The 27,034-nt window shown below is 63.0% G+C and overlaps 10 protein-coding genes across 10 annotated transcripts; 3 read left to right on the top strand and 7 right to left on the bottom strand.

Moving 5' to 3' along the window:
• Positions 1-1,514: 1,514 nt before the first annotated feature.
• Positions 1,515-3,056, bottom strand: JCM10292_005024 (uncharacterized protein; the record flags this gene model as incomplete). Its single annotated transcript, XM_076649948.1, has 1 exon — positions 1,515-3,056. The coding sequence occupies one exon, from the start codon at positions 3,054-3,056 to the stop codon at positions 1,515-1,517; it is 1,542 nt and encodes a 513-aa protein (XP_076504588.1).
• Positions 3,057-3,487: 431 nt separating this feature from the next.
• Positions 3,488-5,320, bottom strand: JCM10292_005023 (choline-phosphate cytidylyltransferase; the record flags this gene model as incomplete). Its single annotated transcript, XM_076649947.1, has 7 exons — positions 3,488-3,633; positions 3,702-3,761; positions 3,845-4,141; positions 4,254-4,368; positions 4,445-4,812; positions 4,887-5,100; positions 5,216-5,320. The coding sequence occupies 7 exons, from the start codon at positions 5,318-5,320 to the stop codon at positions 3,488-3,490; spliced, it is 1,305 nt and encodes a 434-aa protein (XP_076504587.1).
• A 242-nt stretch (positions 5,321-5,562) lies between these two features.
• On the bottom strand, positions 5,563-6,685 carry TFA2 (transcription factor TFIIE subunit TFA2; the record flags this gene model as incomplete). Its single annotated transcript, XM_076649946.1, has 4 exons — positions 5,563-5,735; positions 5,872-5,940; positions 6,081-6,330; positions 6,452-6,685. 4 exons carry the CDS (start codon positions 6,683-6,685, stop codon positions 5,563-5,565), a joined length of 726 nt encoding a protein of 241 aa, XP_076504586.1.
• A 246-nt stretch (positions 6,686-6,931) lies between these two features.
• On the top strand, positions 6,932-7,733 carry JCM10292_005021 (NADH dehydrogenase [ubiquinone] 1 alpha subcomplex subunit 6; the record flags this gene model as incomplete). The annotated part of the gene is made up of 6 exons (XM_076649945.1): positions 6,932-7,037; positions 7,110-7,258; positions 7,347-7,372; positions 7,434-7,464; positions 7,535-7,586; positions 7,660-7,733. The coding sequence occupies 6 exons, from the start codon at positions 6,932-6,934 to the stop codon at positions 7,731-7,733; spliced, it is 438 nt and encodes a 145-aa protein (XP_076504585.1).
• Positions 7,734-7,905: 172 nt separating this feature from the next.
• Positions 7,906-12,854, bottom strand: HRQ1 (ATP-dependent 3'-5' DNA helicase; the record flags this gene model as incomplete). The annotated part of the gene is made up of 16 exons (XM_076649944.1): positions 7,906-8,396; positions 8,468-8,598; positions 8,661-8,926; positions 8,992-9,032; positions 9,089-9,168; positions 9,227-9,939; positions 9,994-10,107; positions 10,166-10,300; positions 10,357-10,428; positions 10,483-10,564; positions 10,623-10,774; positions 10,830-11,224; positions 11,281-11,702; positions 11,771-12,082; positions 12,142-12,236; positions 12,300-12,854. 16 exons carry the CDS (start codon positions 12,852-12,854, stop codon positions 7,906-7,908), a joined length of 4,056 nt encoding a protein of 1,351 aa, XP_076504584.1.
• A 1,820-nt stretch (positions 12,855-14,674) lies between these two features.
• RFT1 (glycolipid translocation protein) lies at positions 14,675-16,629 on the bottom strand (the record flags this gene model as incomplete). The annotated part of the gene is made up of 4 exons (XM_076649943.1): positions 14,675-14,744; positions 14,820-15,651; positions 15,742-16,372; positions 16,432-16,629. 4 exons carry the CDS (start codon positions 16,627-16,629, stop codon positions 14,675-14,677), a joined length of 1,731 nt encoding a protein of 576 aa, XP_076504583.1.
• A 372-nt stretch (positions 16,630-17,001) lies between these two features.
• Positions 17,002-18,086, top strand: JCM10292_005018 (OTU family ubiquitin thioesterase; the record flags this gene model as incomplete). Its single annotated transcript, XM_076649942.1, has 4 exons — positions 17,002-17,516; positions 17,574-17,730; positions 17,794-17,995; positions 18,055-18,086. The coding sequence occupies 4 exons, from the start codon at positions 17,002-17,004 to the stop codon at positions 18,084-18,086; spliced, it is 906 nt and encodes a 301-aa protein (XP_076504582.1).
• Positions 18,087-18,298: 212 nt separating this feature from the next.
• On the top strand, positions 18,299-19,731 carry JCM10292_005017 (uncharacterized protein; the record flags this gene model as incomplete). Its single annotated transcript, XM_076649941.1, has 6 exons — positions 18,299-18,562; positions 18,616-18,762; positions 18,820-18,851; positions 18,963-19,317; positions 19,527-19,544; positions 19,615-19,731. The coding sequence occupies 6 exons, from the start codon at positions 18,299-18,301 to the stop codon at positions 19,729-19,731; spliced, it is 933 nt and encodes a 310-aa protein (XP_076504581.1).
• A 1,921-nt stretch (positions 19,732-21,652) lies between these two features.
• Positions 21,653-23,281, bottom strand: JCM10292_005016 (uncharacterized protein; the record flags this gene model as incomplete). The annotated part of the gene is made up of 1 exon (XM_076649940.1): positions 21,653-23,281. The coding sequence occupies one exon, from the start codon at positions 23,279-23,281 to the stop codon at positions 21,653-21,655; it is 1,629 nt and encodes a 542-aa protein (XP_076504580.1).
• Positions 23,282-24,361: 1,080 nt separating this feature from the next.
• JCM10292_005015 (uncharacterized protein) lies at positions 24,362-26,823 on the bottom strand (the record flags this gene model as incomplete). The annotated part of the gene is made up of 12 exons (XM_076649939.1): positions 24,362-24,511; positions 24,576-24,697; positions 24,765-24,942; positions 25,003-25,155; positions 25,211-25,357; positions 25,434-25,527; positions 25,590-25,688; positions 25,757-25,900; positions 26,311-26,391; positions 26,457-26,560; positions 26,617-26,687; positions 26,754-26,823. The coding sequence occupies 12 exons, from the start codon at positions 26,821-26,823 to the stop codon at positions 24,362-24,364; spliced, it is 1,413 nt and encodes a 470-aa protein (XP_076504579.1).
• Between the last annotated feature and the right edge of the window lie 211 nt (positions 26,824-27,034).

The following is a 27,034-nucleotide window of genomic DNA, read 5'->3' as shown; positions in this document are numbered from 1 at the left end:
CCCCCCCCCCCCCCCCCCCCCCCCCCCCCCCCCCCCCCCCCCCCCCCCCCCCCCCCCCCCCCCCCCCCCCCCCCCCCCCCCCCCCCCCCCCCCCCCGGCGCCTACCGCGAGATCCCGCGTCAAAAGTAGCGGAGAGAGCGGCATGTCGAAGCAGGGGAGACAGCAGGTCAAAGTAGCACAGTAAAGCTGGCCAACAGCAATGTTGCCGAGAAGCAAAAGGCAAGGACGCGGCAGCCGTTCGACGAGCGAGCGAAGGGCGGGGCCAACGTTCCTCGAACGGGGCTCGAGCGATGCGGAGTAAGCGGTCCATGCACGGCGGTTCACACTGATTGGCTGTTTACGACGCGCCGATTTACGACGCGCCGATTTACGACGGCCAAGCCCCGTTTGATCAAAGAGCTGGCGACACCGAAGCCGAAGCGAGAGTGCGAGGAGGAGGAGAAGGGGAAGGGCGACTCGAGCGCGGCCTTGCGCCTCCGTTCGGTTGCGGGTCTGACTTGCAGACCGACTCCACGATATCTTCGATGCTGCGCGTTACCTGCAGAGCCGTAGCAAGGGGCGATGCGGTGGCAGCGTCGGGATTGCCGTTTCGACGGGGACTTCGAAGTGCGTCGAGGCTCGTACTATCCGACTTGAAAGCGCTCATGAGCTTCGGTCCGTAGAGTTCCCTTGCTCAAGGGCTGTACAGGCGGTCGGCAAGCGCCACAGAAGCCCGAGCTCTCGTTGCAGTTCCAGCTGGGCATCGCATCGGACCTTGCCTTGCTTCTTCTTCGTTCTCGTCTCTTCGAGTCGCGCGACTCGAGCATGGCAGTCTCGAGCGACCCACCAGTGACCATCAATCCTGTCTTCCTGCGGGCGAGCCCGCGCCCCACCTCTCCTCCCAGCCTTCCCGCTCCACTGGGCCCTCTTCCTCCCACTCCGGTCGCGATCCCCCTGGATCAGCCGGACTCGAGCCCGTCCGCATCTGGATCACACCTCATACAAAAAGCTGCATCCCGCTCGCGGCCGCGCAAGCTCACCAAGAGGAGGCCCGCGAGTCTCCCTCCCTGTGCCGGACCAGACCGCGACGCCTGCTCCCAGTCTCTCCCAGACGCAGATCGCTCCCGCGCAGACACAGAAGCCTCACAGCAGATTGCTATCTTTGCAGAGCAGGCGCGGCAGTATCGCATGTCGGAGGAGATTCGCCTCCTTCGCGCAGACTTGACTGCCGAGCGCAACGGGCGTCTCGCGGCTGAGCAGCGGGCCCAGCTCTGGCAGACCGAGGTTCACAAGAAGGAGCAGACGAGAAGGAATCTGCAGGCTGAGCTGGAGAAGCACAAAGCGGTGGTCGGCTGGTTGTGGGAGAAGGTCAAGCAAAAGTGGCTCGAGGACGAACTGAGGCGGCGCAAGACGGCAACCAGGAACCGCAAGAGCCACCTGGACATGTAGCGGCTTGTAGCAGAGTGACATATGTCCGGTCCATCACCACTTGGGGCGGAATAGCGTAGCCTTGCAGAGTCCCATGGTGCCCGCAGCTACATCTTGCGTGGCATACTTCCTTGTTCCGCCTCCTCCGCCTCCCAGTCGTGCTTCTTCTCCCCTAGCCTGATGCCGCGCTTCTTACAGGCGGAAGCGATAGCGCGGCGCTCGGCGCGCAGCTGTCGCCTCTCCTTGCGTTCAGCCTCCGCCTCCCACTCGCGATCGTACCCGACGTCCAGCACGCGCAGGTCGGGCAGCCACTCGTCGTGCGGCAGTGCGAGTACGTCGAGGAGGGCGAATTGGGTCTTTGCGCCGTCTGTCGTGAGGGCAAACGCGAGCGAGAGGCGCTGGATTTGCGGCGGTAGGGCGCGCAGGAGCCTGCCAAACGGCTCGTCTATCCTGCCGGACGTCGAAGAACGGCGCCGGAGGCGCTCTAGTGACTCGCTGTCGCTCGCGGACTCGTCATCCTCGTCCGAATCGTTGGAGGGAGCGTGCCTGCGGTCAAAGACCCGCTGCGAACAGCTAAGATTGTGCGACTCGCGCAGCTCGAGCACGCGTATGCTGCGTGGAGCGCTGGCGAGCGTCTCGTGCACGACCTCCTCGTCGGCGTAGCGGATGACGAGGTATTCGAGGTTGATGAAGGGTGCGAGGTCGATCGGGTCGCCGCGGATGGCGATCTCGAGCGTGACGAGCGACGCGTGCGAGTTGGCCGTCAGACGAATGAAGAGCTCGAAATCGAGCGACGTGCCGAACGACAGCGAGCGGAGACGGAAGGGGAAAGACGGCAGGACGGGATAGACGGGCATGTCGTAGTAGTCGTCACTCCACTGCGTCGACAGCGACAGGTGCTGGAGGCGCTGGAAGCGCGCGATGGACTCGAGTGCGCTCGCAATCCCGTCGTACGTCGAACGGAGACCCCGGACGGCCAGTCGCTCGAGATTGGGCCGGACCTCGTGAAACGTCGCAAGGACGAGCGGCATCGGAGCGCTGCCTTCGTCGTCGGAGTCGTCGTACTCGGACATCTCGTCATCCGAGGATTCGTCGAATGCACGGGACCCATCCGAGTCGTCGGCGGCGTGGTGGCGCTCGCGCAAGTCCTTCCGCGTGTCCGGCTTGCCCCCGCCTGGCCGCTGCAGCCACACCGCCTCGATGCTCGGACACGCGCGCAAGCAGCGTTTGACTCCACGCGCAATGTCGGCGCCCTCGATCGGGCCAAAGTAGGTCAAGTCCTTGACGAGCGCCGCAGCCGTCCGGTCCGCCTCGAGAACAGCGAGGTGCGCCAAGCTCGAGCGATCGAAAAAGGGATCGGTATGCGCCCGTTCTGCGCTGCGGCTCCTTGACGCCGAGCCGGAGCCGGCTTTGATCATGGCGAGCAGCTTCTGCAAGAAGCCTGTCAAGTGCTGGATGCCGCCCGCGCGCTGGCCGTAAATGACAAGTGTCCCGTGCAAGCGCGGCAAGGCGACGGAGCGCAGCGTCCTACTGCTGCGACTCACGCAAGCGAGCGCGTTGAGGCCCTCCGCGCTGTAGATGTCGAGGTTGTCGACGACGAGCTTGACGAGGTGGGCAGGCAGCGTGGGCGCACCTCGCGAAGAGGGCATTGGCTGCGTGCGCGAGCGCTGTCGAGGCATCGGACCGTCGCACGGGCCTGTAGCGCTTCAGAGCAGGATGCTGAGAAGAGAGCGGTCTGCGGAGTGCGAAGCGGTGCGAGCGCGTTGGGGATGACACGGGACACCGAGACTCAGGAGACCACGCAGAGCTATGTGGCTGACAGCGACTCTACAAGACTCAAGCGACAGCAGGACAAGACGCCGAGGGAGGGCGTCCACCAACGTACATCTCGCATTCCGACGGAGCGCTTCCACACGCTTCCGCTCACTGGGTCGCCAAGAACACACTCAGACTGTGACACTCAACTGCAACTTGCATTACCGATCGATAGAGGAGCGCAAACACTGCACAGCACCCGCTTGGCAGACGCGGGAGAGAACCGCCTATGGTACACTTTGCGCCGACACGCCGCAACCCAACCTCACTGTGCATTGCTGTCGCGCCTCGAGATGGTCGGTGGCGCGCCCGTCGCGCTCCCTGCGACGCTGCCCTGGCGCGAGCACAACTCGGGGTGCCCGATCTTGCGCAGCTTCGAGTCGTAGTCGCCTTCGCGGTAGCCCTCGACGACTGCTCAGGAGGGACCGGTGCCTCGTCAGCTCGGACGATGCCTGAGATGTGCGAGCGGGAAGACGCACTACGCTGCAGCAGTTCTGAAGTCGAGACGCCGTTTGTGCGCTTTGTCGGGAGGAATGCGCCTGTACAAGGGACAGCGTGACGACCGCAAATCAGCATCATAACAGACCCGTGAAGAGCGTAGAAGCGACGCTAGCCGACGCACCGATCGACTTGGCATACGCATACACGTCCTCCTGCCCCGCGCTCGCGTACGGCTCCTCGTCGTGCGCGACATAGTCGATCTGCCACTTGTCGATGAAGGCCTGGTCGACGTTCCACGGTGCGTCCTCGACGACCTCGTCGACCCAGCGCAGGTGCCGCACCGACTCGTACCGCTCTTGCGACGAGAGGACCGGGTTGGCCTTGTGCGCGCGGACGAGGGACGAAGAGCACACGCCGACGAGGAGGTGCACCGAGGGGAAGGCGAGCTTGCATTGGCGCAGCTGGAGCATGTGGCCGTCTGCGGCACGGAGGGAAGCGAGGCAGCGCGTCAGCGATCGCTCGGGACCATGCCTGTCGCGGGCTAAGCAGCCCGCACGACGATCATGTGCACACGAGAGGGCGCGACGCACAGTGCAACAGGTCGTACACGCCGTCAGCATAAATGCGTACAGGCCGGTCCGTCGGCGGCTGCTTGATCTTGTATTGCCGCCCCTGATGCCCCGCGATCGCGTTCCGAATGTGCTCCTGTGCGAGCGACGTCCCATCAGTCACCGTTGCCGCTCAGCGCAAGAGGCAGGGAAGCGGCGAAACGAGAGCGCACCTGGATCTCCTCGGCCGTGAGGTTGCTCAAGAACCCGCTCGGCGCCGGCGCCCACATGACCTCTCCCTGCCGGTCTCCCCACCCGCTCTGTCCACCTGCGCCCGCCCTCGCCGCCCCCGCCGCCGCCGCGGCGTCGCCATCCGTTTCGGTCTCGGTCAGGGGCGGGCTCGCACTCGGGCTCGGGCTGGGCGAGTACTCGCCGTCCGCGCCAGACGCCGAGGCCGAGGCCGACGAGCGGTACGACGCCTGGTGGTGGAGGAGGTGCGGCGGGGGCAGGTTTACGGGCGCGCGGAACGCGTGAGGGTGCGTCGCGAGGCGCGCGGCCGTCGTCGATGAGTTGGCCGTCGCGGAAGAGATGTCGCCGTCGTCTGCGCGCGCGCGGTATCCCCCGCCTCGAGGGTCAGCTGGGAGGGTCTGGGCGAGAGGGGAAAGAGGGGCGCACGGCCAGCAGAGTCGTAGCCTTCGCCCGCGGCCGCAGGTGGTGCACCCGACCCGCCCGCCCTGGGTGTCCCGAGCCGGACGCCGTCGAGCCCCGCCGCAATGGCCGCAGCGGTCGGGTCTGCCGAGCGCGAAGGCAGCACGTCGTCGTCCTCGTCGTCGTCGTCTTCGAGGCCAGAGGGCGACGGCTCGTCGTTGGATTCGGCAGAGGCTTCGCGCTGCGGGGGCGCACGAGCGCGCGGGAGCGTCAGTGGGTACGACACGCAGCAAGAGCCACCTCGTCTGCCCACTCAAGCAGGCTGGGCAGCACAGGCAAGGCGACCCGAGACGCACCGACGACTCGCCCTCTCCCTCGGGCACGAGCCTGCGCGACGACAGGCGGCGCTTCGAGGGCGTCGAAGCTGCGCCAGAGGGCGTGCTTACGCCGTGCGAAGCCATCCCAGTCTGCGCAGAAAGTGGAGAAAGGTGCCGCAACGAGGGGAACCGAACGGCGTCCAAGAGATGATGGCGATGCAAACCGTGTCTCAGACTTTTGTTCGCTGAAAGGATGGTGCAATGCAGAGACACTGTTGCAAATGAACGAGATACACGGCAAAGAGGCGAATGCGGGCAGTAGTACAACAACGATTTCCCCTCCCTCTCCCCACGTTCTCCAGGCCACCGTCGCAAGCGCTCCACCCTCACCGGTTCTGCGGGACATAGTCCTTCGAGAGGTCGATCCCCTGGTCCTTGAGATGCGTGTTGGTAATCTTGAAGCGGCGGTTCGAGCTGCCGGGTCCCTTGCGTCCCTTGCCCGCCTTCTTCTTCGTCGTGGTCGGGGGTGGGGCAGCTCCGGACGAGGCGGTGAGTCCGGCTGCGGGCGTGCAGGGAGGCGGCAGATGAAGGGAGGGGTAGAGGATGTGGAGGAGCAGGGGAAGGGGGAGGAAAGCAGAGATGGTGGAGGTCAGTCACACTGCTGGGGCCCGCGGGTGAGCGGAAGCGTCGCGCACCGGCTTGCAGTTCTTGCGCGAGGTCGTCGCCTATGGGCGTCTTGAGCGAGCGCCACAGGTCCTTGAACTCTGCGAGGCGCAGGAATGGCCGTCGCGGCAAGTTTAGTCAGTGTTCGGAGAAACTGCAGGGAGACGCAGCGAGGTAAGGCATCGCTAGGGTGCCCTCGCCTTCGCAGGCTCGCCTCCGTCGCCGAATAATGGAGACGCACCCTGGTCGAGCGGGTCCTTGTCCCTCCCGACGTCGTCGAGAAAGACCATTTTCATCTGCCCCTCCTTCTCGGCCGCCTCGGTCTTTCCCGTGCGCGTGACGAGGATCCGGCCCTCGCGCTCGAGCTCTTCGATCGCGGCGTTGACGCCGCTCCACGACTCGCGCAGCTTCTTGACGGGGAGGCCGCCCTGCGGAGAGTGCCGCCGCAGGAGGATGAGGAGGTCGGCTTTCGACGAGAGGATGTAGTCGGGCTGCGAGCAGAGGGAGCGCGAGTCAGTTGTTGAGTCGCACTTCCTGTTTGAGCAGCACGATCTGCAGCAAAGACTGCTGCAAGCGCCGAGCAAGGACGAAGTGGAGCGGCGCGCGACTCACGCGGTAGCTGAAGAGCCCAGTGCGCTCGTCGTAACGGACGCGGTCGTGGTTCTGGAGGCCCTGGATGAGCTCGTGGTTGTGCAAGAGGGCCTCTACGCCCGAGCGGATGGCGAGGTCCTCGAGGCGGATGGGGCCGTTGAGCTGGCGGAGGAACGAGACGGCGAGCGCGAGCTGGGTCTGCCAGTGCCTGCCGACGCCGGTGAGCGAGGGCCCGATGACGGCGGGCTGGGCCATGGCTCGAGAACGGGTGTCCGAGAGACAACAGTCCGAGGCAGAGTAGGGAGGAGGAGGAGGAGGAGGGGGAGGGGAGGAGAAGCAGAGGAGCTGGCAGCGGGGGTCCAAGTACTACCCAAGCCTAGTCCCAGTCTCTTTCGCTGCTCGCAGTTGAGTGTCCCTGCACGAGAGAGCGGCTGGCGCTTCTCCCCGCCGACCGATTCGCCGAGTTGCCTTGGTCCGCCTCGACTCGCACCACTCGGCGCAATGACGACCATTCCCTCCCGCCTGGCCCGCGTCACCTCGTCCAGCGCGTCCTGGGACATCGCCCAGGCCCGCTCCCGCTCCCTCTACCGCAGCTGGTACCGCGCAGGCCCGTCTCCCCCTCCTCACTCCCCCTGCCAGGCCCCACCCCCCGACTGACCGCAGGAGGCACCGCACACAGCCCCCGAGATCGTCCAGCTCTACGCCCTCAACGTCCCCGCCTACGCCATCCGCGCAAAGGTCCGCGAGGAGTACGAGCGCAACCGCGCCGTCGACGACATCAAGGCCCTCGACGTCCTCCTCCTCAAGGGCTACCAGGACCTCCAGGAGGTGCGTTCTGGGACTACCAGGAGCGTGGTCACCCGCGCGCGGTCTCGATGCTGATGCTGGTGAACTCGCCTCCCGAACCGGTGTGCAGACCCTCAACTGCTGGAAGATGGACAGGTGCGCCTTCGAAGCTTGCCCTGGCATCCAATCAAGTGTATTGACGACGCTCGACCCACAGCCATGTCCTGCGGTGGTTCTCGAAGGAGGAGGTGCGTCTCGCGACTACTGCACTCCGAGGCAGCTCTCTCTGCTTTCTCCCGCCGCATATGGTAACATCAGAGGCTGACGCTCTCCCTCTACCCTTGCGCAACGCGCAAACATCAGCTGCCAGGTTCGTCCCCTCATCTCGCGCCGACTGCGTCGCCCTCACCTCGCTGACTTCTCCTCTCCTTTGAACCGCACAGCACGGCCCGACACGTTCCTCGAGGGCTTCTACCTCTCGCGCGACGACTCGAAGGAGGTGCAGCCGACGGCGTAGACCTCGCCGGTGTGGCTTGCAGAGCGGTCAGGTCGTGTGTAAGATTCGTCGTGTCTCCCTTTGGTCCTCTCGCGCCAACATGAGCAGTGTGAGGAGCAAAGCGATACAAAGGACAGGGGTGACAAAAGAGGGACGACACAGCACTCTACTGACACACGGGATCATGGAATGGCTACACGCCTCGGAGGAACCCACCCGTCTCGCTCAGCCTCCACGGCTCATTCTCCCGCTCCGTCTCGCGCTCGTTACTCGGCGCCTCCCCCTGCGCGCCGTCAACGCCGACAATGCGGTCGTCAGTTGTCGGCGCAGCGCTGGCGCGACCAAAGAGCTCTGCGAGCGCGCGATCGCGCTCGCGCAGCTCGTCCTCGTCGACCTCGTCCTCCTCCTGCAGCTCCTCTAGCCGCGCCCCTCCCGCCTTCCCTCCTCCTCCCGCCGCCGCCTCTGCCTCCCTCCTCCGGACCTCGCCAAGCACCGCGCGACTGACGCCCGCGCCCTCGAGGTCGATCGTCGCGCCCGGCCCGCCCGGCGTGACGCCGACGGCGAGCTGCTGCTGCGGGATCGAGTCGACGTCGATCGGGCGGCCGAGGATCGCGTCGAGCACGATGAGGGCGCCGAGCTTCGAGACGATCGTGTTGGCGCCGGAGCAGATGTGCGACGCGACGCCTGCGCGGGGGGTTACGGGCTTTAGCGTGCGTGTCTTTCGCGACTCAAGAGAGGCGGTGAAGACTGCGCACAGGAAGGGCAGCCCTCGGAGCAGCGGCAGTTGGCGATCGTGTCTGCCGCCTGGGCGACGAGCGTCGAGATGTGATCAAACACCTTTGCGCAGATCCCGCCCGACTTGCCCGCCGTGTCGTACAGAATGAGTCTGCATGCGCTCATTCGCCAGTGAGTCGGGAGTAGGGCGAAAGAGGGGGAGGAGAGACGCACCGCGCGGGCCGTTTCCGCGTCGTCGTCACGCTCGACATCTCCTTCTCGGGGCTCTTGCACTCGGTGCGCACGTCGCCCTCGGCGCACATGGCAAACACAGGCGTGAGGCTGAGGAGCGCGTGCTCGGCCGCGTGGATCGACGCCGCCGGGTGGAAGTTCTTGAGCAGGAGGATCTCGAGCGCTTCCTTCGGGACTTCGACCCACAAACCGTGCGACGAGCGCACGTAGGGCGGCGCGTGGATGTCGACCGTGTCTAGGATGTTGTTCTGCGTGCGGGAAAGGGATTGGCGTGGAAGCGGGTTTGAGTCGGCGAGGGAAACGAGAAACGCACCCTGCGGTCGACCTTGAAAAAGCCAAACACGATCGCCTCGACTGTGCAAACGTTGATGATGAGCTCATGTACAGTCAAGTTGGTATGCGGAGCTCACTCTTGACTTCGCCGTACGAAGCGGTCGTCGCGCCGCCCTTGACCTCGCGGATGGAGAGCGGCTCGACCGGGTCGATGTTGCTGCGCACGGGAGTAGCGTTAGCCTCTTAGCTACTACATCAGCGTTGAGCAGACGCACACATAGCTGCGCTGGCGCGTGCGCCACTCGAGCGTCGCCTCCTCGACCTTTGCGATCTTGCGGTCGTGATTGACCTCGCGCACGAGGAAAGTCCTGCCCATGTGCATGTACACGCCGCCTTCGTAGGTCGTGAAGATGGCGCGACTCGTCTCGACCTCCTCGATAACGACGGTCTTGCCGTGCGTAATGTCGACAATCGTATAGGACTCGTCCTCGGTGTTGCGGATCGGGACGACGCGAGCCGGATTCGGTTTGAATCGAGGGTGACAGTGGTAAAACCCGTCGTCGTCGCCGACGAGACGCTGCAGACAGAGCCGCCGCAGCTTGTCTTCGTCGCCGCCGGTGAAGTACACCGCGTCTTCGACGGGATGGAGCGGGATCTCGTCCGCTGCGCACTGGATGTGCGCCTCGAGCACGAGCGGGTTGTCGAGGTCGAGGCTCATGTTCTGGAACGGGCTCGTAAAGATCAAGTCGGGGTTGCGCGCGTAATGCTGATCGAGCGGGAACGGGTCGCAGATGAGCATCGCGAGCGAGTCCTTGTTGCGGCGACCGGCTCGGCCGGCCTGCTGTCGGAGTCCTGGGAGAGTGTAGGGGAAGCCGACAGTGATGACAGCGTCGAGACTGCCGATGTCGATCCCGAGCTCGAGAGCGGTCGTCGCGACGACGCCGAGCAGCCGACCGGAAAACATCTCCTGCTCGATCTTGCGGCGGTCCTGTTGGAAGGGCGCGTAAGTATGACTCTGGCTTATAGTCGAGATGGCCCATACCTCGGCGCTGTAGCCCGAGCGGTACGACATGATGCGCGTCGCCATGTCGCTCCTGCCGTCAACCATCAAGTCTTGCTTGACTTGGCGCATGAGGATCTCGCACTGCATACGAACCTGTGTGCAGCGAGAGGTGAGCACGGCACCTACAGTGAGAAGGGCCGGAGGCACGCACTCGGCAGAAGACGATCACACGAAGGCCGCGCTCCATGAGGAAGCGGAAAACCCGACTCGTCTCGGTGATGGTGGAAATGCGGCCCTGCCGCGTATCGATGTCGTCGATGTAGGGCGGGTTCCATACGAGGAACTCCTGCGGGCAGATAGGCGTCAGTATGGTGCGGAACGCGCGAGAGGATAGAAGCGCACCTTCTGCCCGCAAGGCGAGCCATCCTCGTCGATAAGCACAATATCTTCGACGCCGAAAATCGTTTGCATATGCTGCGTGATATCATGTCAGCGAAAGTTCAGCAGCGGCGACCTAGATAGACGTACCTCGACGGGGTTGGCGATGGTTGCAGAGCAGGAAACAAACTGGACGTGCCGGTTTCCAACCGCGGCGCAGATGCGGCGCAGCCTGCAGCAACGACGGATGAGCGCTCCCGACTTCGGATGCACTAGCAGAGAGGGCGCACCGGCGCATGACGAAGGCAACGTGGCAGCCAAACAGGCCCGAGTAGATGTGCAGTTCGTCGACAACAACGAAGCGAAGCTTGCGAAAGAAGCGGCGCCAGCGCTCTTCTTGCGGAAGGATTGTGATGTGTAGCATGTCCGGGTTCGTGAAGATCTGGCAAGCGCAGGTCAGGAAGAGTGCGCGTCTGAATGGGAGCGCAAGAACGCACGACGTTAACATGTTCGCGGATGTAGTCGCGATCGTCACGAGGTGTGTCGCCGTCGAACGTGGCAATCTTGACGCCTTCTAGACCGTCAACGCCGCTGATGAGCTCACCAAGCGAGCGCTTCTGGTCCTGCGCGAGCGCCTTGGTCGGGAAGACGTACAGCGCCGTCGCGTCGGGGTCCTCTTCAAGGGCTTGTACGACCGGGATTTGGTAGATGAGCGACTTGCCAGATGACGTCGAGGTCGACACGATCACGTGCTGACCGTAGGGGTGTTCATACGAGGGATGAAGAGCGTTGACGGCGGCGGCCTGGTGCGAGTATAGCTGGCCGGGCTGAATGCGCTTTGTCGCGAGTAGAGCGTCCGTCAGAGCGTCGGAAAGAGCGTGGTTGAGCTCGCCTGTAACGCAACGATCAGCGAGCGTCGGGCGAGAGCCTCTGAGCTATTCGGCGCACCGTACACCGCATCTCGCGCTTCCAATGTGCGGTGCCCATTCGGCACAATCTGATTCCTGTACATGTCCTCGTCGCCCATCATGTCCTCGATGATGCTGCGGATCGAAGGCCGCAGGTCCGGGTTTCGCTGCAGGAATTCGAGCTCCTCCCGGCGTTCTTTTGCGCCGCGCGAACGCTTGTCGTCCTCGGTGAGCAGCTCGTCCGGATGTACAGGTAGGTTTTCCTCAGTCGCCTCGAGGAGCAGCTCAATCGGGTCGAGCGGCGGGTTGTGCGATGAGCAGGCGATCAAGAGGTCGGAGACGGCCGAACGGAACTTGGCATTGCGCTTGTTGATGAGGACCGTCATTGTCTGGGCGGAGAACTTTGGCTGCTCTTTGGCCGAAGGAAGCGGCGAAGGCGAGTTGTCGCCCTTCTTCTTGCGCCTGCCGTCGTGCAAGTAGTCAGTTCAGAGAGAGCATGTTCAGGATAAGGAAGATCAGACCAGACGCACGAGAACTTGCGGTTGAAGATCTTGCCGACGCCGTTGTCGCTCTTGAGCTCGCCATCGTGGAACGAAAAGAGCAGGACAGTCTCGCCGGTTTTCTTCCCGTCCATCTCGCGCGCCTCCTCGCCCACGCCACCAGCGCGATAAGCTTCATCGAGCTCGCGATTCTTGCGCTCGCGCTTTGACGTGCGGTCATCCTCGTCTTCGTCTGCAGCGGCGGCGGCGTGAACACGCAAGTGCTGCGAGTCGATGTAGGCGAACGAGACCAGCTCGGGGAGAAGTGACTTGATCTGGGCGATGTCGTGCATCTCGAGCGGACTGTGCAGTTGCAGATCAGCGACGTATTTCACTGTTGAGCGGCAAGAGCGTTGACGAACCGCTTGATGAGATTCTCAACGCTGCCTTTCAGGACCTCGAATGTGGTTGCCATGCTTTTGCGAGCGGAGCAAAAGGTGTAGACCGTGTTCAAAGCCTGTAAAGTACATGAGTGTCAGAAGGAACTGGCGCACGATACGGGGAGGGTCACAGAACGCACCTTGAATGTCTTCTCGAGCTGAACAAAGTGTTCTGGAAAGTCGACTGTCGGCTCGAGGAGACGCTCCATCGTTTGGCGGTCCGTCTTGCTCTTGCCTTTGCCTCGGCCTGCGCCTGCAGCCCCCCCTCCTCGTCCTCGTGAGCGGCCCTTGCCCTTCCCGCGAGTCGCGCCTTCTGCGCCGTCATGGTCATTGCCGTCAGCTTCCCCTGCCGCCTTGACGCCCGTCTTCTGCTTCTTCTTTGGCGGTGGTGGGAGGTGCGAGACCCTCGAGGCGGTCTGCCCGTTGAACGAGAGAACGGGTACAGAAGGAGGCGGTGCAGCCGACGGTGGTGGGGCCGTTGATGTCGAAGCGACGGGTTCGAAGTCGGCCGCGTCGTCTGCGTCAGGATCGTCCGAGTCGACCTCGGCGCGGAAGAGCGGCTGGCGGGTAGGAAGAGATTCGTCGACGTCGTCCTCGCCCGGAGGAGACGACGGAACGGGACCGTGTGCGCTCATGAGCCCGCCGCCCATGACGCGAGCGCGCTTGACGCTCTTGCCCTGCATGCGCTGCGACATCTGCGCGAGCCACGCGACGGGCGTCGATGCGAAATGTCAACGGCGAAGAGGCGACGTCCAAGGTTGGCTTTCTCGACATGGGCGCACATCGCTCGACTGGGTGGAGCAGCAGCTCGATGGATCCACTCAGTGCTGTTGATGCAGGGCTTGCATGGATCGAACGCCCCGTCACGCATCGAGACGCTTCTCATCTCAACAGCGCCGCAGCGGCTCGCTTCCTAGTATCTGTGCTCTCCAGCGAGGCTTGATTGTCCTGGTCTTTCACATTACAAATTGCTGCTATAGAATGCGACCAGCGCCCGGCGTTGTTGCCCTGCTTCACAACCACCTTGCGACGGGCGTGCAGGCAGCCTTGCCCTTCGAGCTGCCGCGGCCGAGTGAGTCCAGCTCGGTATGCAGCCGGGGATGCTCTGGGTACGCAGTATTCTGGCAGGGGGTTTTGGTCAGTGGACAGGCTCGAGCTGGTCATCGCCAAAAGGGGAAGAGCAGGCACGGACGATGTGTTCGGCAATGAGCTGTGTCGGCGCAGCAGACCTGTCAGCGCTGAACAGAATGCCATGGGCATGCACTTACACCAGCGTACTGGCGACAGGCCTCAAAGGCCTCCTGCACCTCCTGGTATACTAGCGCCACTTGTTCACGACGTTGTTGCTCGGGGTCCGGGTGCATCGCGTCCACCAGCCATTCACTGACGGGTAGATGGAGCTGCTCAAAGTGCCGATCGACCGCAGCCCATCGGACGAGCTCGTGGTATCGATACACGAACTGTCTGTGCAGCTGCTCCCATGGCCTTTCAGCGAGCGCTTGGGTGAGGTTGAGGTCTGCCACATTGACTTTGGCGAGCTGATGGAGCAGGACGATCCGGGAAAAGCGTGCAGGATCGGCCTGCCGGTCTCGGGTCACGCGATCGTCTCCGCACGCGTGGTAAAGGGTCTCGAGCAAGAGCAGGACGCCGTTGACGAGATGTACGGGCGTCTCGCCAGGCGTCATTGGAATAGTTGATACGAAGGGCTGGTAGGCGTTGAGGCGGTTGATAGGGCTGAGCTTGATGACCGCCCTGAACGAGGCGGAAGCATGACCGTGATCCGCCGTGAAGGTGAGGATACCTTTGTCTTCGTGCTTTGTCCCGAGGCGCTGTGTGTCCCAACGTCAAGTTCAAGTCTGATCCGCTAGTTGACGGGTTACGTGCCCACGAGGGAATTCTCTCGACAATGTTCGCAAGCAAGCGTAGGGCACCGGCCAGAAGACGGCCTGCTTCTCGCACGCATTCGAACCGTCGCTCGTCGTCTAGTAAAATGTCACTTCCGCCTGTTGCGTGATCTGTCAGTCTGCCCGCCTTCGAGGGAAAGAACGCTCGTACGGATTCAAGATTGCGGCACAGCCACTGCGCGAGCATTGACACGTTCAGACCGTGCACGAGCGTCCAGGAAGCGAGTGCTGCGTCCTCCGTGAGCAGGAGCTGGGAGCCGCCGTAGATCGCTGCCCAGTCGATGGAAGCTGCGCTCGAGTGCGAGGGCCGTCCGCCTTCGATCTCTTCCTTCGCTCGACTTGCGGCGTCGGGAAAGCGCTGGCCGATTCCGACAGCGGCTCTGGCGTCCGCATGGAGTGAAGGAAACATGCTCGGGACGACGAAAGAAAGCGAAAAGAGGCAATTGGGCTCGGCAGCAGAATAGCGCAAGGAATGCTCAGAAACGCAGCGGAGGCGAACGGCCGCGGAATGTCCGGAGCGACACGGCCGCGGACGTGCAACAGCAGCGAACTGATTGTGAGTGATTTGAGCCAAGACCTCTTGCACCGGGAAGCCGTGTCCATCGTCAAGGTCATGCAGCCTTACGCTTCGAGCGCATCGAAGCGAGCAACTGCCGGATCTCGGCACGCTGGGAGAAGGCTCTGCAGTTGTCCATGGACGTCAGCATAGTGTACTCAGAGCGAGCACGTAAGAGCAGGGTGAAAGTGACCACGCACACAACGCCGAGACACGCCAGTCCCGCCGCCGCACCGAACGCGAGGTGCTCCGCCGTCGCGCGTACACCAGCTCCCTTGACGAAGACCGCGTCCTCCCACCGCGTCTCGCTCTTGCGGCACGCCCAACCCGCGGCGCTGGACGCTGCGAGAGAAAGGATCGACGGCGTCCACCTCCGCCACGAGAGCGTTCGGAGGACGTCTCTGCCTTCATCGCCGCCGCGCAGCGCCCCGACAGCCTTGTCGAAGTAGGTCCACATGAACCAAGTCGAGAAGGCCGTGCGGAGCGCAAGGTTGACCGAGTTGGCAATGATGAGGCCCTCGGCGCCCATCCCCATCCAGCGCATCGTCGCCCACACGGTGCCGGCGAAAGCCGCAGCGCATACACACATCCAGACGCTTCCTCGCTGGATCCATCGCGGCGGCGCGACCGATTGGAAGAAAGCTTCGGTGAGGCCGTTGAACGCCATAAAGGGGAGGGAGAGGGCGTAGGCGCGCAAGAGCGGCGCGGCGGACGTGCGCGACCAGCGCGCGCCGAGGAGAAGGTGCAGGAGCGGAGTGGTGTAGGCTGGGGCGATTAGCCAGAAGATGAGGGCGAGGTGGGTGTATACGAGGAGGAGAAGACGGAGGTAAGACGCTGCTGAGGAGAGGGTGGCGAGGGTAGGTCCGCCAGAGGGGCGCGCCGATTGACGGATCGGGACAGTCGAGGAAGTATCGACCGACTGGTGTTCAGTGTGTGCTGGAGGCGCCGGTGCTGAAGCGGCCGAGAGCGACGAAAAGTATAGGCGAGATGACTCCTCGAGAGGCTGGAAGAGGATGCGAGCGACAAGAGACCCTGTGCGAGCCCATAGAATACTCATGTCAGGAGACAGCATGGCGTGAATGGCGGGTTCCTACTCCGCGAGGCGAGTGCGACGGAACGCACCGTAATTGAGCGCAACAGCGTATCCGCCCAAGTCGGCGCTCGAACCGAAGCGGCCAACAGCAAGCTTATCTCCCTCTGTCAAGAGCTGCTTGACGACACTCTGCTTCGTCAACGCCCAGCCGAGATCCGTGATGGCGGGGTCAAAGTATCGCCCGTCGACTCGTCGAAGGCCGAAGAACCTTGACGAGCCCGCTGGTTCCTTACTGGCGCCCGGCGCGGCCTGTCGCGTCGGCACGATGTAGGCGAGCCCCGCCCAGATCGTCAACGAGTAGACCAATTGGCCGACGCCAAAAGCGAGCAGCGCGTCTTCTTCGCGGACGCTCCACACCGTCACGAGCGTCCCGATGGCCTTGACAAAGATGGCGATGCCTTCAACGCGAACGCGGCGCGACGTGAGCGTCTGCCAATCCTGCAGGGTACGCAGGTAGAGCTGCTCCGAGACGAGCTCGATGACTGTCGAGATGCCGTACAATGCGAGCGAAGTGGGGAAGTAAGGTGGTATGGGCGTGGGCGAGAAGACGAGGAAGTAGGCGAAGTAGGCGAGTGAGGCGGGGACGATGAAGAGGGAAGGGATGAGGAGGGATTGGCGCTGCAGGGTGGAGGCGGCGGCATCACCGCTTGACCGCGTACGCTGCACCGTACATGTCTGGTCAGAGCAGAGCGATTACATTTGTGTGCGCGTCTACTCACGACGACTGCGCCGCGAATGCCTTCGCGGATGAGGAATAGGACGGTCCCCATCAACGTGTCGAGCTGGATTGTCGCGACACCGAACGCCTGCGGCGAGGTCGAGCGCAGCAGGAGCTGATTCAGCCCAAAGGAGAGCAGTCGCGAGCCGACCTGCAGCCCGACGAGCGAGAGTGTGGTCGAGAGGACCGACGGAGCCATGGCTACAAAGCGAGCATCAGCGGCGCCTCCGTGCATGGGACCATCGTACACGCACTTGCGATCAGTGCCCGTGATGGGCTGTTTGTCGTCCTACCAGCTTGACGGCGGTGTCGCAGAACCCGGATGAACGTGCAGAGGAGCGAGACGAGCGCGGAGCGCTCAAGCGGTTCGTCAGGACGCGTGCAGCGGCCGTGTAGACTCTTATCAGCCTTCGGAGCGCCTCGCAGCGGGAAGGAGCGAGCGTGGTCAAGCGCGACCGTCCTCATCGCTTCTTGGGCTCCACCTCTTCCGCCGACCATTACGACTCGCTCAGCAGGGCTGGCAAGTGCGTGAAGAGGCTGCAGAAACTCGCAATACGCCGTACAGACGACCATGGCTGCCCCACCCGACCCGGATCGTCCTCTCGGAGACTTGACGGACGCCGAGATTGCCCAGCTCACGGCGCAGCTCAAAGACGACGAGGCGAGCCAGCGACCGCTCGTGGGCTCGCTCGAGCCACTCGCAGACCTGGCCCAGGAGTACACCGCGGGTTCAGCGTACCGCGCCAAGGTCGAGCGCCTCCGGCTCGACGGGTGGACGTCGTTGCGACGAGCTCGAGGCGACGGCGACTGCTTCTACCGCTCCTTTGTCTTTGCTCTTCTCGAAACGTACCTCCCGCTCCACCCAACGCACGCCGCGCACCTGTTCGCCAAGTTCGACTCGCTCCTCCCGCTCCTGACGGCCAGCGGGTTCGAGCAGATGGTGTGGGAGGACTTCTGGGAACCTCTGCGCGACTTGCTGTATCGCATGGGACCGGAGGAGAAGGATGGCGGCAGGAGGAAAGACGGCGAGGCGAGGTTGACGCGCGAAGGCCTCCTCGAAGCCTTAAACGACCAGGAGACCAACAGGTGCGCAGCCCGATGTCCCTGCTTCAAGTTGCTAGTACTGATAGATCTTCCATGTAGCTGCATCATCGTCATTTTGCGCCTCATCACCTCCGCCTACCTGCGCACGCACGAGGACGAGTTCTCCCCCTTCCTCTTTGCGCTCGACGACGACCCACGCTTCATCCAGGAAGGCGGTGCTCCGACGATGCGCCAGTTCTGCGAGTATCATGTCGAGGTACGCGCTGGCTTGCTCCCAGTGTGATTGCTCGCTACCGCTTACGCGGCTCGTCGCCCTCAGGCCGTCTCGCGCGAAGCCGACCACCTTGCGATCACGGCTTTGACGCGCGCGCTGCAAGTGCCTCTGCGCATTGCCTACCTCGACCAGTCGGGCTTGCCGCAATTCGGTGCTGCAGTGGACGATGCCGAGGTCAACTTTGTCGAATTCGAGGAGGAGGCGGCCAAGCGGGGCGAGAGGGGTATCGACGGGGCGCTGCTGTACCGTGCGACCTGGCCATCTCTCCCATAAATGCGTGGAAGAACTGACTCTCTTTGCCTGCAGGACCGGGGCACTACGACATGCTCTCGCGCTGAGCAAGCTGACACCAAGACAACGCTGGTCGTTCGACAACCGTTGCGAGAGAGTGTATTCTCAGCTCGAGAAGCGTCAATCTGTCTCCTGAGAGACTCGGCCTGCACCGCCTTGCTGCGGAGCAGCCGAACGTTCGACAGGAGCGAAGGACGCCGCGGCGTCCCCATGCTGAGCTTGTCCATCTCGCCTCTGCTTCGTTTGGTTTGAAAATCCTATGGAGGTGCCGCCGACCATCGACAACGCCGCGCAGACCGCTATCGCGCTGTGCTCTTACCTGCCTGCTGGCCTCCGCTTCCTCGCCGATGCAGCGGAGAACCCGCAATTTTCTGCAGGCTACAGCGGCCTCGTGCCTCTGCTCACTGAAGTCACCGCACTCGGCGCGCTCTGGCGAGCTGTAGAGGATGTGCAAGGCGGGCACGGGCGGCAGAACGAGGCACCCTCGCGCCTGACCAAACTTCTCTTGCGGCACATGCATCAAGTGCGTCCTGGTCCGCGCAGCATCTCGACATCTTACTGAGTGGACCTGTACAGTCCGCTATCACATTACGCCTCGCTGCCAGGGCCAGCAACTTCAAAGAAGTTCGCGCTCTGCCGCCGCCGTCGCGCCGCCAGCTCACCGGCAATGCCGTACTCTTCGCGCTGCATCGCTGCCTCCCTGTACAGTATTTGGGTTCGATCGTGCGTCAGCGTTCCGATCCCACATGACCAAGTTTTGACCCTTGTTGTACGCCGCAGCCCTCGAAATCCGACTCTGACGGCTCCATCACGTTTCAAGGAATGCGAGATGCCTTACGGCCAGAACATGGAACCTTTCGGCACGTCGGATTAAGCATAACGCACTCCTGCATTTCCGTCATCTGACATGCACACTCCGTCAGGCCAATCCCGGCCACATTCCACGTCCGCCTCGTCAATCGCTCGCCAGTCTTCCTGAGCTCGCCCAGCATTCTCACGAAGGTTGAGGTACAAGGACGCTTCTTCGACGTTGCGGTTGGCTGGCTACTTTTCTTCGACATCCTCAAGGCGGTCTATGCGGATCCCGCCCATCCTCGTCTTCACCTTGTCGTGCTGCAAGATTTTGCCGAAAAGCACGGCAGTCTTGCTTGCCTTGAGCTGCGCGACTTCCTTGACGGTCTCCAAGCAACCGACGACAACCTCAGGCAGCTCTTCTCGGCTGAGGAGAACCGCATCGTCTTGCAGCAAGCCGTCTGCGACACGGATCTCAAGGGCTTCGTGCGTTCGGCAGGCAGCGATCTCGATCGCATCGTATCGCGCATGCTCAGTCGCGGGCTCCATGAGGCGTACAGCGCGAGACCGGATTCGAAAGATGCCCTGGCAGAACTCCAGTCCACGGCTTTCTGGACACATCAGCGTGTCATTGCACGTCCCGTCTTTCACAGTTGTCCAGGCGATGCGCTGACTGACTCTCCTCGATGCTCTAGCTTCTCGCGGAAGAAGTGGTCCGTCAGGTCGACCTTCTTCGCAGTGACCGCCTCGCCTGTGCCGCTCTGATTTCTTGTACGGCAACAGAACAAGCACTTTGCGTCCCATGAGCGTATCGGCATCCCAGACCATGTCGCTTCGCTCGGACGGGGCCGGCCGCGACAGCAGAAGCACGAGTTCTTCCCGGTGGCGAGGTGTGAGTAAGAGCAGTGTGGACTTCGCAATGCGCACTTCGTGTTCGCCTGGCTGCGCTCGACCACGATGCCCTTGGTTGCTTCGATCAAGTCTCTGGCGCAAGCCTCGCAAGGCCTGCACAGCCTCGTCTCGGGCTTTCCGTGGCCGTTCCGTTCAGGAGTATTGACGACGGACGAGTGAGCCCTGCGCCTCAGTCTCTGCCGAGCTTTTTCCTTGCTCTTCGCTCCGTGCGGTCATGACTGCGCATCAAATCGTCGATACAGCGGCACGGGCCGCTATCGAGCTTTGCTTCCGACTGCCTTCCGCCCTCGCCAGTCTCGCTGATGCAGCCTCCCGTCTCCATGCCGGAGCGGGGCACGACCCCGGCTACCGGGACATGGTCCTTGCTCTCACGGATGTCACTGCTCTCGGGGTCCTGTGGCAGGCGGCGATGGCCAAAGAGGACGAGGGGGCGGAGGAGTCGAGGCGTAATGCCGAGGACTCGGCGGCAGTTCCCGGCCCCTCGCCCTTGACGGTGCTGCTTCTCAAGCACTTGCAATAGGTGCGCCACTTTGGGTGAGCGGTTGAGATTGTCGCGCTGACTGGGCAGAGGTCTTCGCAGGACACGATCGCGTTGCAGCTCGCTAGCGAGCTGAACGGCCTTCCTTCCAGTCTGACGGAGGGTGCTCGCCGGCAAGTGGCACGACGTGCAATATTCTCTGCGCTTCACAAGCTAGATTTCGCACGCAGCTTGGGAAACCAGGTGCGCTTCGCGACTCGCGTAAGAGCAGACGTGGGATGCTCATCTTGCGCTCATCCCAGTATGAAGACACCAACTTCCACAATGCCATATGCTTCGAGTGAGCACGCAACGCTTTTGAGATGCGGCGGCGAGCTGGTCCTGCGTCTTGTCAGACTTATTATCTCGACCTTGTTTGCGCGCTGACTTGCGCATGGTCTCGTGCAGACAAGACGAAGCAAGATACTACGTCTGGTTGCTACCCCGAATGCCCGTCCTCCGAAGGTCGCCATTCACGGTCAACCAGATCACCTTGCAGGACAACATCCTCGATGTGACGATCGGCTGGCTCCTCTTCTTCGACATTCTCAAGCCACTTTACCCGGACCCCAATGTCCAGCCGCCGTGGCAGCATCCAAAAAGCCGCCTCAATCTCGCCATCCTGCATGACCTTTCCATCAAACACGGCCACCTAGTCCGAATCAACCTCACGGACTTCGAAGCGGACCTGCGCCGTGACAGCGCCAACGTTGCACAGTTCTTCTCTGAGCAGGAGCACCGCGCTATCTTGCAGCGCGCCGTGCACGATACGGACCTTCGAGACTTCGTAGAATCGGCCTGCGCTTCCCTGGATGGCCTCACACTCGACGCGTCCCGCCACAGTCGAGTGCAAGCCTTCGTTGCGAGACCAAAGGTGACCGACGCTCGAAGAGAGCTTCAGAAAACAGCAGAGTGGGCGCATCAGTGCGGCATGGTGCGTGTATTGAGTCACATTGACGACCGACAAGTCGTGTTGATACTTGCCCGTGCCGTCTCCAGCTTCTAGCGAAAGAAGCGGTCCGTCGATCTCCACCCTCTCATGTGCTAAGCATTGTGTGCTAAGCTAGCTCACGCACTTTCGATCTTCCGCTAGGACAAGCATCTCGCGCGAGAACACCACAGCAAGGTCCCAACAGATGCCGCCTCCTTGGCACGCTCGCCTGGCCGCCACCCGATCGATTCCGTGTACTTCCCGGCGGCAAGGTATGAGTAGACGTGCGCAATGCAACTTGAAAAGGTCGTCGAGATGTGTGCAGCGAATTGTCGAGATGCGATTGCTCTCGCGACCTTCGCAAAGCGCTTTCCCCGGCTTGTTGCGGGCTCTTCGGCGACACAATAAAAACTCTCGCAGACAAAGGAAGCAAGAGGTTGAGTGTCTGTACAGAGCCGCGTCTACCGGATCAGCCGCATCCTCCGCTCTCGCTCATGCCGATGCGGCGCCTCGCGCTTCTCCCGCCTCGCTGCTGCCGTCTCGACCGTCGCCTCCGCCGCACCGCTCGCCGTGCCCGTCGGCGCGACGCGGAAGCGCAGCTCGCTCGTGAAGCTGCCCAAGCCGCTCAGCTCAGGCAGGACGACGTCCTCGGTGAACTGGTACCGCCCGTCGCCGCGCGTGAAGTACGACGTCGGGATGGTGTAGGTGAGCGGGACGACGGTTGTGCTCCCCGATCGCTCGTAGCCGAATGTCGTCGAGTAGGTGGTGGTCGCACCGCCGGAAGTTGCCGAAGGGCGGACAATGGAGGGAAGAGAGGCAGACGCCGATGCGCTCGCTGACGACGGCGAGGCAGACGCTCTGTCCTCCTCAGCGCGCCGCTCGTCTGCTTGTCGCTTGCCGACGCCGACGCCGACGCCGACTGCCACGCCGATGATGACGAGCACCGCGAAAGCCCACCACAAACGGCGGTTCGCGCCGCGCTTGGGCACCTCGGGGTCCCAACCCTGCGTGCCCGTGGACGACGCCGCAGAGCCCTTGCGCTGAGCGCGGTAGCCCTCGCCCGCGTCGTCGAGCGTGAAGCGGTTCGACGACCCGACCTCGTTGCTCTGCACAAGCGACACGCCGTCGTACCCGCCAGTGCCGTACGCCGGGTCAAACTTCTCGTCCTCCGCCGTCGCCCAAATCGTCGTCGACTGGCTGTCGTCCGGGATGTGCCGCGAGAAACGCTGCTGCTGCTGCTGACCTGCCGCAACTGCTGCAGCGCCTGCGCCGACGAGGACGGGTCCGCGTCCGGGCAGCTGAACCATGACCTCCTGGTGCGCGCTCCATGCGGGGCTGGCCGAGCGGTCGTCGCTGGGCGGTGCGGCGAAGTTGTCAAGAGGAACGGGGACGGGCGCAGGTGCCGAGAGCGGGAGAGGCGTCGTAAGCGGGCGAGAGGGAAGGTGGTGACGCGTGATTGAGGGGGAGGGGCTCGGGCTTGCGCCTTCAGACGGAATAGAAGGCGCATCCGGGTTGGTGACGGTGAGGCCGCTTAGCCCGCTCGCGCGAACGAGAGAAGGGGTAGGCTGAGGCGAGGTGGGCGTCGTCACCGGGACCGGAGGAGCAGCGGACTGAGCCGAGAGATGTGCCGCATAGACAGGAGGGGCAGGAAACGATAAGGATGGCGGCATGTTCCCGAAAGCAGGGTCGACGGGAGAAGTGGCGGGCGACGATGCACGTGACGGCGCCTCCGCGAAGGGCTCTTGCGAGTTGCGCGAGTATGCGCCGAGCGAGTACGCTGACTCGGAATACTCGGAGATGCGCGAGAGAGGCTTGGCGGGATAGGATGCGGCGGAGAGGTGCGCAGGATTAGGCGTCGAGAGGCCGGTCGACTGGTCGAGCAAGGTTCGGGTCGCCGACTCGAACCTGGCGAGGTACTCGGCGTCGTTCAGGCCTCCTTGTGCGGGCGGCTGCTTTTCGCCATACGAATCGGTGATGAGAAGGGACGGGTGCGACTGCGAGCCGGAAGGCACAGCCGGCGGAGGGACGCTCGTCGGATCGGTGAGGTCGAGGGAAGCGTTGGAGCGCGGAAAGCGGTATGCAGGATGCATGGTACAGCTGTCGGAGAAACAGGAGAGTCAGCTTGGAGGCGACTTGGCGCTGTGAGTGATGAAGACGCGTCCAGTCGCGCGAGGCAAACACGGTTACTGTGGCCGTGCACGGGCTTCTGCGAGCCGTACAGCGCCTGCAATCCCATTCAGAACCTCTACACAGCGCGGTGCACGCCCTCGCGAGCGCGCACGCTTTGTTTGCGCGCGCTCGCACCGCTCGTCCCCGTTGACCTTCGCAAGTTGAGAACGCGTCGACAGCGCCTCGAGCAGAATACGTGAACGCACCAGATTGCACGCGTACAGTAGTCAAGTCACGATGCGCGGTCTAGAGGCCCGGGCAGACGGAGAAATCGAGGAAGTCGAGTGATGGGACTTGTGCGTGCCGGCGCGCAACGGTCGAGGCGAAAGTCGGGGAGCGAGTCGCCGAGGGGAGGTGGTGGTGCTTGTCGGACGTGAAGGTGTGCTACAAGGCGCTGCAAGCTCGCAGGCGGACTGGCGACGCGGTGTGAAGGCGAGAGTGAGGCGAGCGAGACGAGGAAGAGAAGCCCGCACTAGGCGAGGCGGGTTGGACGAGGACCGCGGTGGGTAAGGAGCAGCACGGCGTCCACCAGGGAGTGCCGCAGGTCACGCAAGCAAGCTCGCTGGCGTGGAGGGAGGCCGACGTCGACGCAGGAAGAAAGCAGGAGCGTCGGGGCGCGGCGCGTGCAGCGCCCGCCTCGCAGTCCGAGACGCGTCGCACCGCTTCCCTTCCACCGCTTCACATCTTCTTCTTTGCGCTTCCAGCTTCATTCACAGACGCTGCCTGACACAGAACACCCGCAAATGCTCTCTACCACTTACCTCCTGTCGTGTGACGACAACTTCTCGTCTTCGTCCTGCACCAGCGTCAATCTCGAGCACATCCTGTCTCTCACGGGGATTCGTTTTGCACAGTGCAGGTGATTACTCGATGATGGACGCCAGAGGCTATTACTTGGGGAAGCACAACGTTGTATGTAGCTAAAGCGGATTAGGTAGGGCTGAAAGGGTAAGCAGGGAGAGCTAAGTAATCGATCTCGCCCAGCGAGGTACGCCAGCAGGTCAGGCCGAGATCGTCTCGTGCCCGTACGCTCCCGGCTGCTGCTTTTCGAGCGGCGTCTCGAACAGGACCCAGCGCTGCACGCCGCGCGGCAGGCGGGCGTACAGAGCCGGCGGGAGGGGCACGACAGGCGATGTGCGCGAGAGGTAGATCTGCGTGTTATTCAGCGAGTCAGTCGGGGATGAGCGCGACAGAGCGCGTGGGCGGGATTCGAACCTCGTAGGTGATCCAGACGTTGCCCTCGGCGGCGGGCACGGCCGCGTGTTCGGCTGCAATGGCGCTGTAATAGCTCTGGTGTCTGCGCTCAAGCCACGGGAGAACCACCCAGACAGCCGCGACTGCGCGAGTGGAATGCAGAAGACGTTAGCTCTAGTACAAGGTAGCGGTACGGAAGACGGCACGGACCTCCGATCGCGACGGGCGCAACGACGCTGGCGACAAGAGCCTTAGCGGCAGGCGCGGCGAGCGCGCGCGGGTAGCGGTACTCGGGATATGGGGCGAAGAAGGCGGGTGTCGCGCAGAGGTGGTAGATGCCGAGCGCAAGGAGCGGGTACGAGAACAGGTGCGGGTGGCGCGAGATGTGCTGTTGCATTCTGAAAGCTTAAGTCGACAGGGGACGCGAGAGACGGCAGGCCGGGCGCACGTAGATGCCCTTTGACAAGACCACCTCGCTCGTCGAAGGACGCCCGTGACGGTCGGCGTATGCCGCAGGCTTCAAGTCGTGTTGGAGACGAGTGTAGTGTGCAAAGTACTCGATGATGATGGCGATGGCACCGAGAATGATACCGATAATATCCTGCGCGCAAACGTTAGTTGCGTTGTTACTCCGAGGTCATGCGAGGAGCACCCACGGTCGCATAGCCAAATTTGCGGAAGACGGAAAGAGGCATGTTGCCGAAGGTTGCCTCGGGCGAGCAGACGAGGAAGAATGGGAGTAGAAAGACCCAAGGGAAGAGGAGGAAGGCAACGATGACGAGCGGCGAAAGCTGCGGCGAGCGCTGCGATACAGGAGCAAGAGCCGGTATCAGCATCATGTAAAACGTGCGCAACACAGGATTAAAAATGGTAAAGCACCTTCTGCGCCCAGGTCAGGCCGCGCTTGCGCGCCTTCGCATGGTGCACGATCGCGAGGATGAAGTTGTGCAGCGACCAAGCGGCGAGCACAGCGCTGCGAGCGGGTCACGCAGTCAGCAGGGACGGTTCCTAAATAAGCAGAGCCAATCGACGCACTAGGCCGCGAAGTTGCGCGCCCACGTGTCGAGGGGCGACCCAAGCCACATTACCACATGCAAGAGCACATGCACGGTCGCCATGGCCCCAGGGACAAGCCTGTGCACCATTAACATTCGACATGTCAGCTGCTATGCCTTGTAGCATAGGGTCAGGATTTAGCGGACACTCCGGGCTCCTTGAATGCGTAGGCGGAAGAGAGGAAGATGGCCTGCAGCGGCACGGCGATGACGGCCGAGATGCCGAGGTAGAAGCGGTCGAGCACCAAGGTGTACTCGATGCCGTTCTGGTCCCCCCAGTCGATGCCAGACCTGGTGACGACGGCGACCGTTAGCTCGCGAACGCTCGACGAGGTGCGGCACGAGCGGCAAGCGCCACGCACATGTTCACGGCCGGCTGCGAGTGGACAGTGTGCTGTTTGCGAGTACTGAACGACACCCAAGCCAGCTGGGTGAGATGCAGAAAGAAGAGATGAAGCCGCGTGTCCAGCGAAACTAGAGAGAGCTTGGAAAAGTGGGGCAGGAAGCGGTCCCGGTTCCGCCGGTTCCTGAACGTCAGAGTGGCGGTGCACGTGCAGGTGTCCGCAAGGCTGGCACCCACAGATCAGAGCACCGCTCAGCAAGAAGCACAAAGAGCCACATCTTGCGTAGTCAGTGCAGCGGAAAGAACGAAGTGAAATTGTACATTGCGCGCGGAGATATGGGCGAGCGACGCGTCTCACCGCCGCTCCTCCTTGAAGAGGATGGAGCCGCGATGCCGGAGGTTGGCAAAAGCAAGGTTGGAGTCGGTGGAGTCGATAGATCTGTCCGAAAGGGATGTCTGAGGGGATTAGCCGGACTCCACGGGCATGAGAGGGAGGGGACGAACCGGGTGCTCATCTCGCTCGCGAAGCTGATGCCTTTCAGCGCAGGTGCACTCCACAATAGCCCGACGACTAGGGTGGCGAGCGCACTCAGCGCCTCGACGACGACCTGGGAGGATGTCCGAGTTAGCGAAGCGAGGGGTGGTCCGGGCGTGCCGCGCGCACCTCTACAGGCATGGGGGAACCGTAGGAGGACTTGGCGAGCTGCATACCTGCCGCCCGAGCCTCCATGCGGACTAGCGTGCGTAGACGAGCGTGTCAGCCCGAGGAGCACTGTTGAGATGATGAGGACATGGACGCACCTTGCCACGCAGTGTAGGCGGCGTGCAGGAGTGCGCAGCTGGCGAGCGTAATCAGGACCGTCGGGATCATCGTCGGCGTTCTCGGCGGGACAGCGAGAGTAGACGCAGCGGAAGCAAGGACGACGAGCGGCAGAGAGGCCGAAGAGACCTCGCCCGTGGCTCAAAGGGGCACGCAGGTTACTGCGTACGGTGTGAGATCTACTCGAACGCTGCTGTAGCCCTTCTCTGTGCCCTCGAGGAGAGCGAGCGAGACTTGATTTCCGTCGCGTGCGCAACGCGTC

Source organism: Rhodotorula paludigena, assembly GCF_050403205.1.
Source record: "Rhodotorula paludigena JCM10292 DNA, Rt_paludigena_JCM10292v1_ctg29, whole genome shotgun sequence".
NCBI lineage: Eukaryota > Fungi > Basidiomycota > Microbotryomycetes > Sporidiobolales > Sporidiobolaceae > Rhodotorula > Rhodotorula paludigena.
The sequence above is the reverse complement of the archived record's forward strand: the minus strand, read 5'-3'. Positions and strand labels throughout refer to the sequence as shown.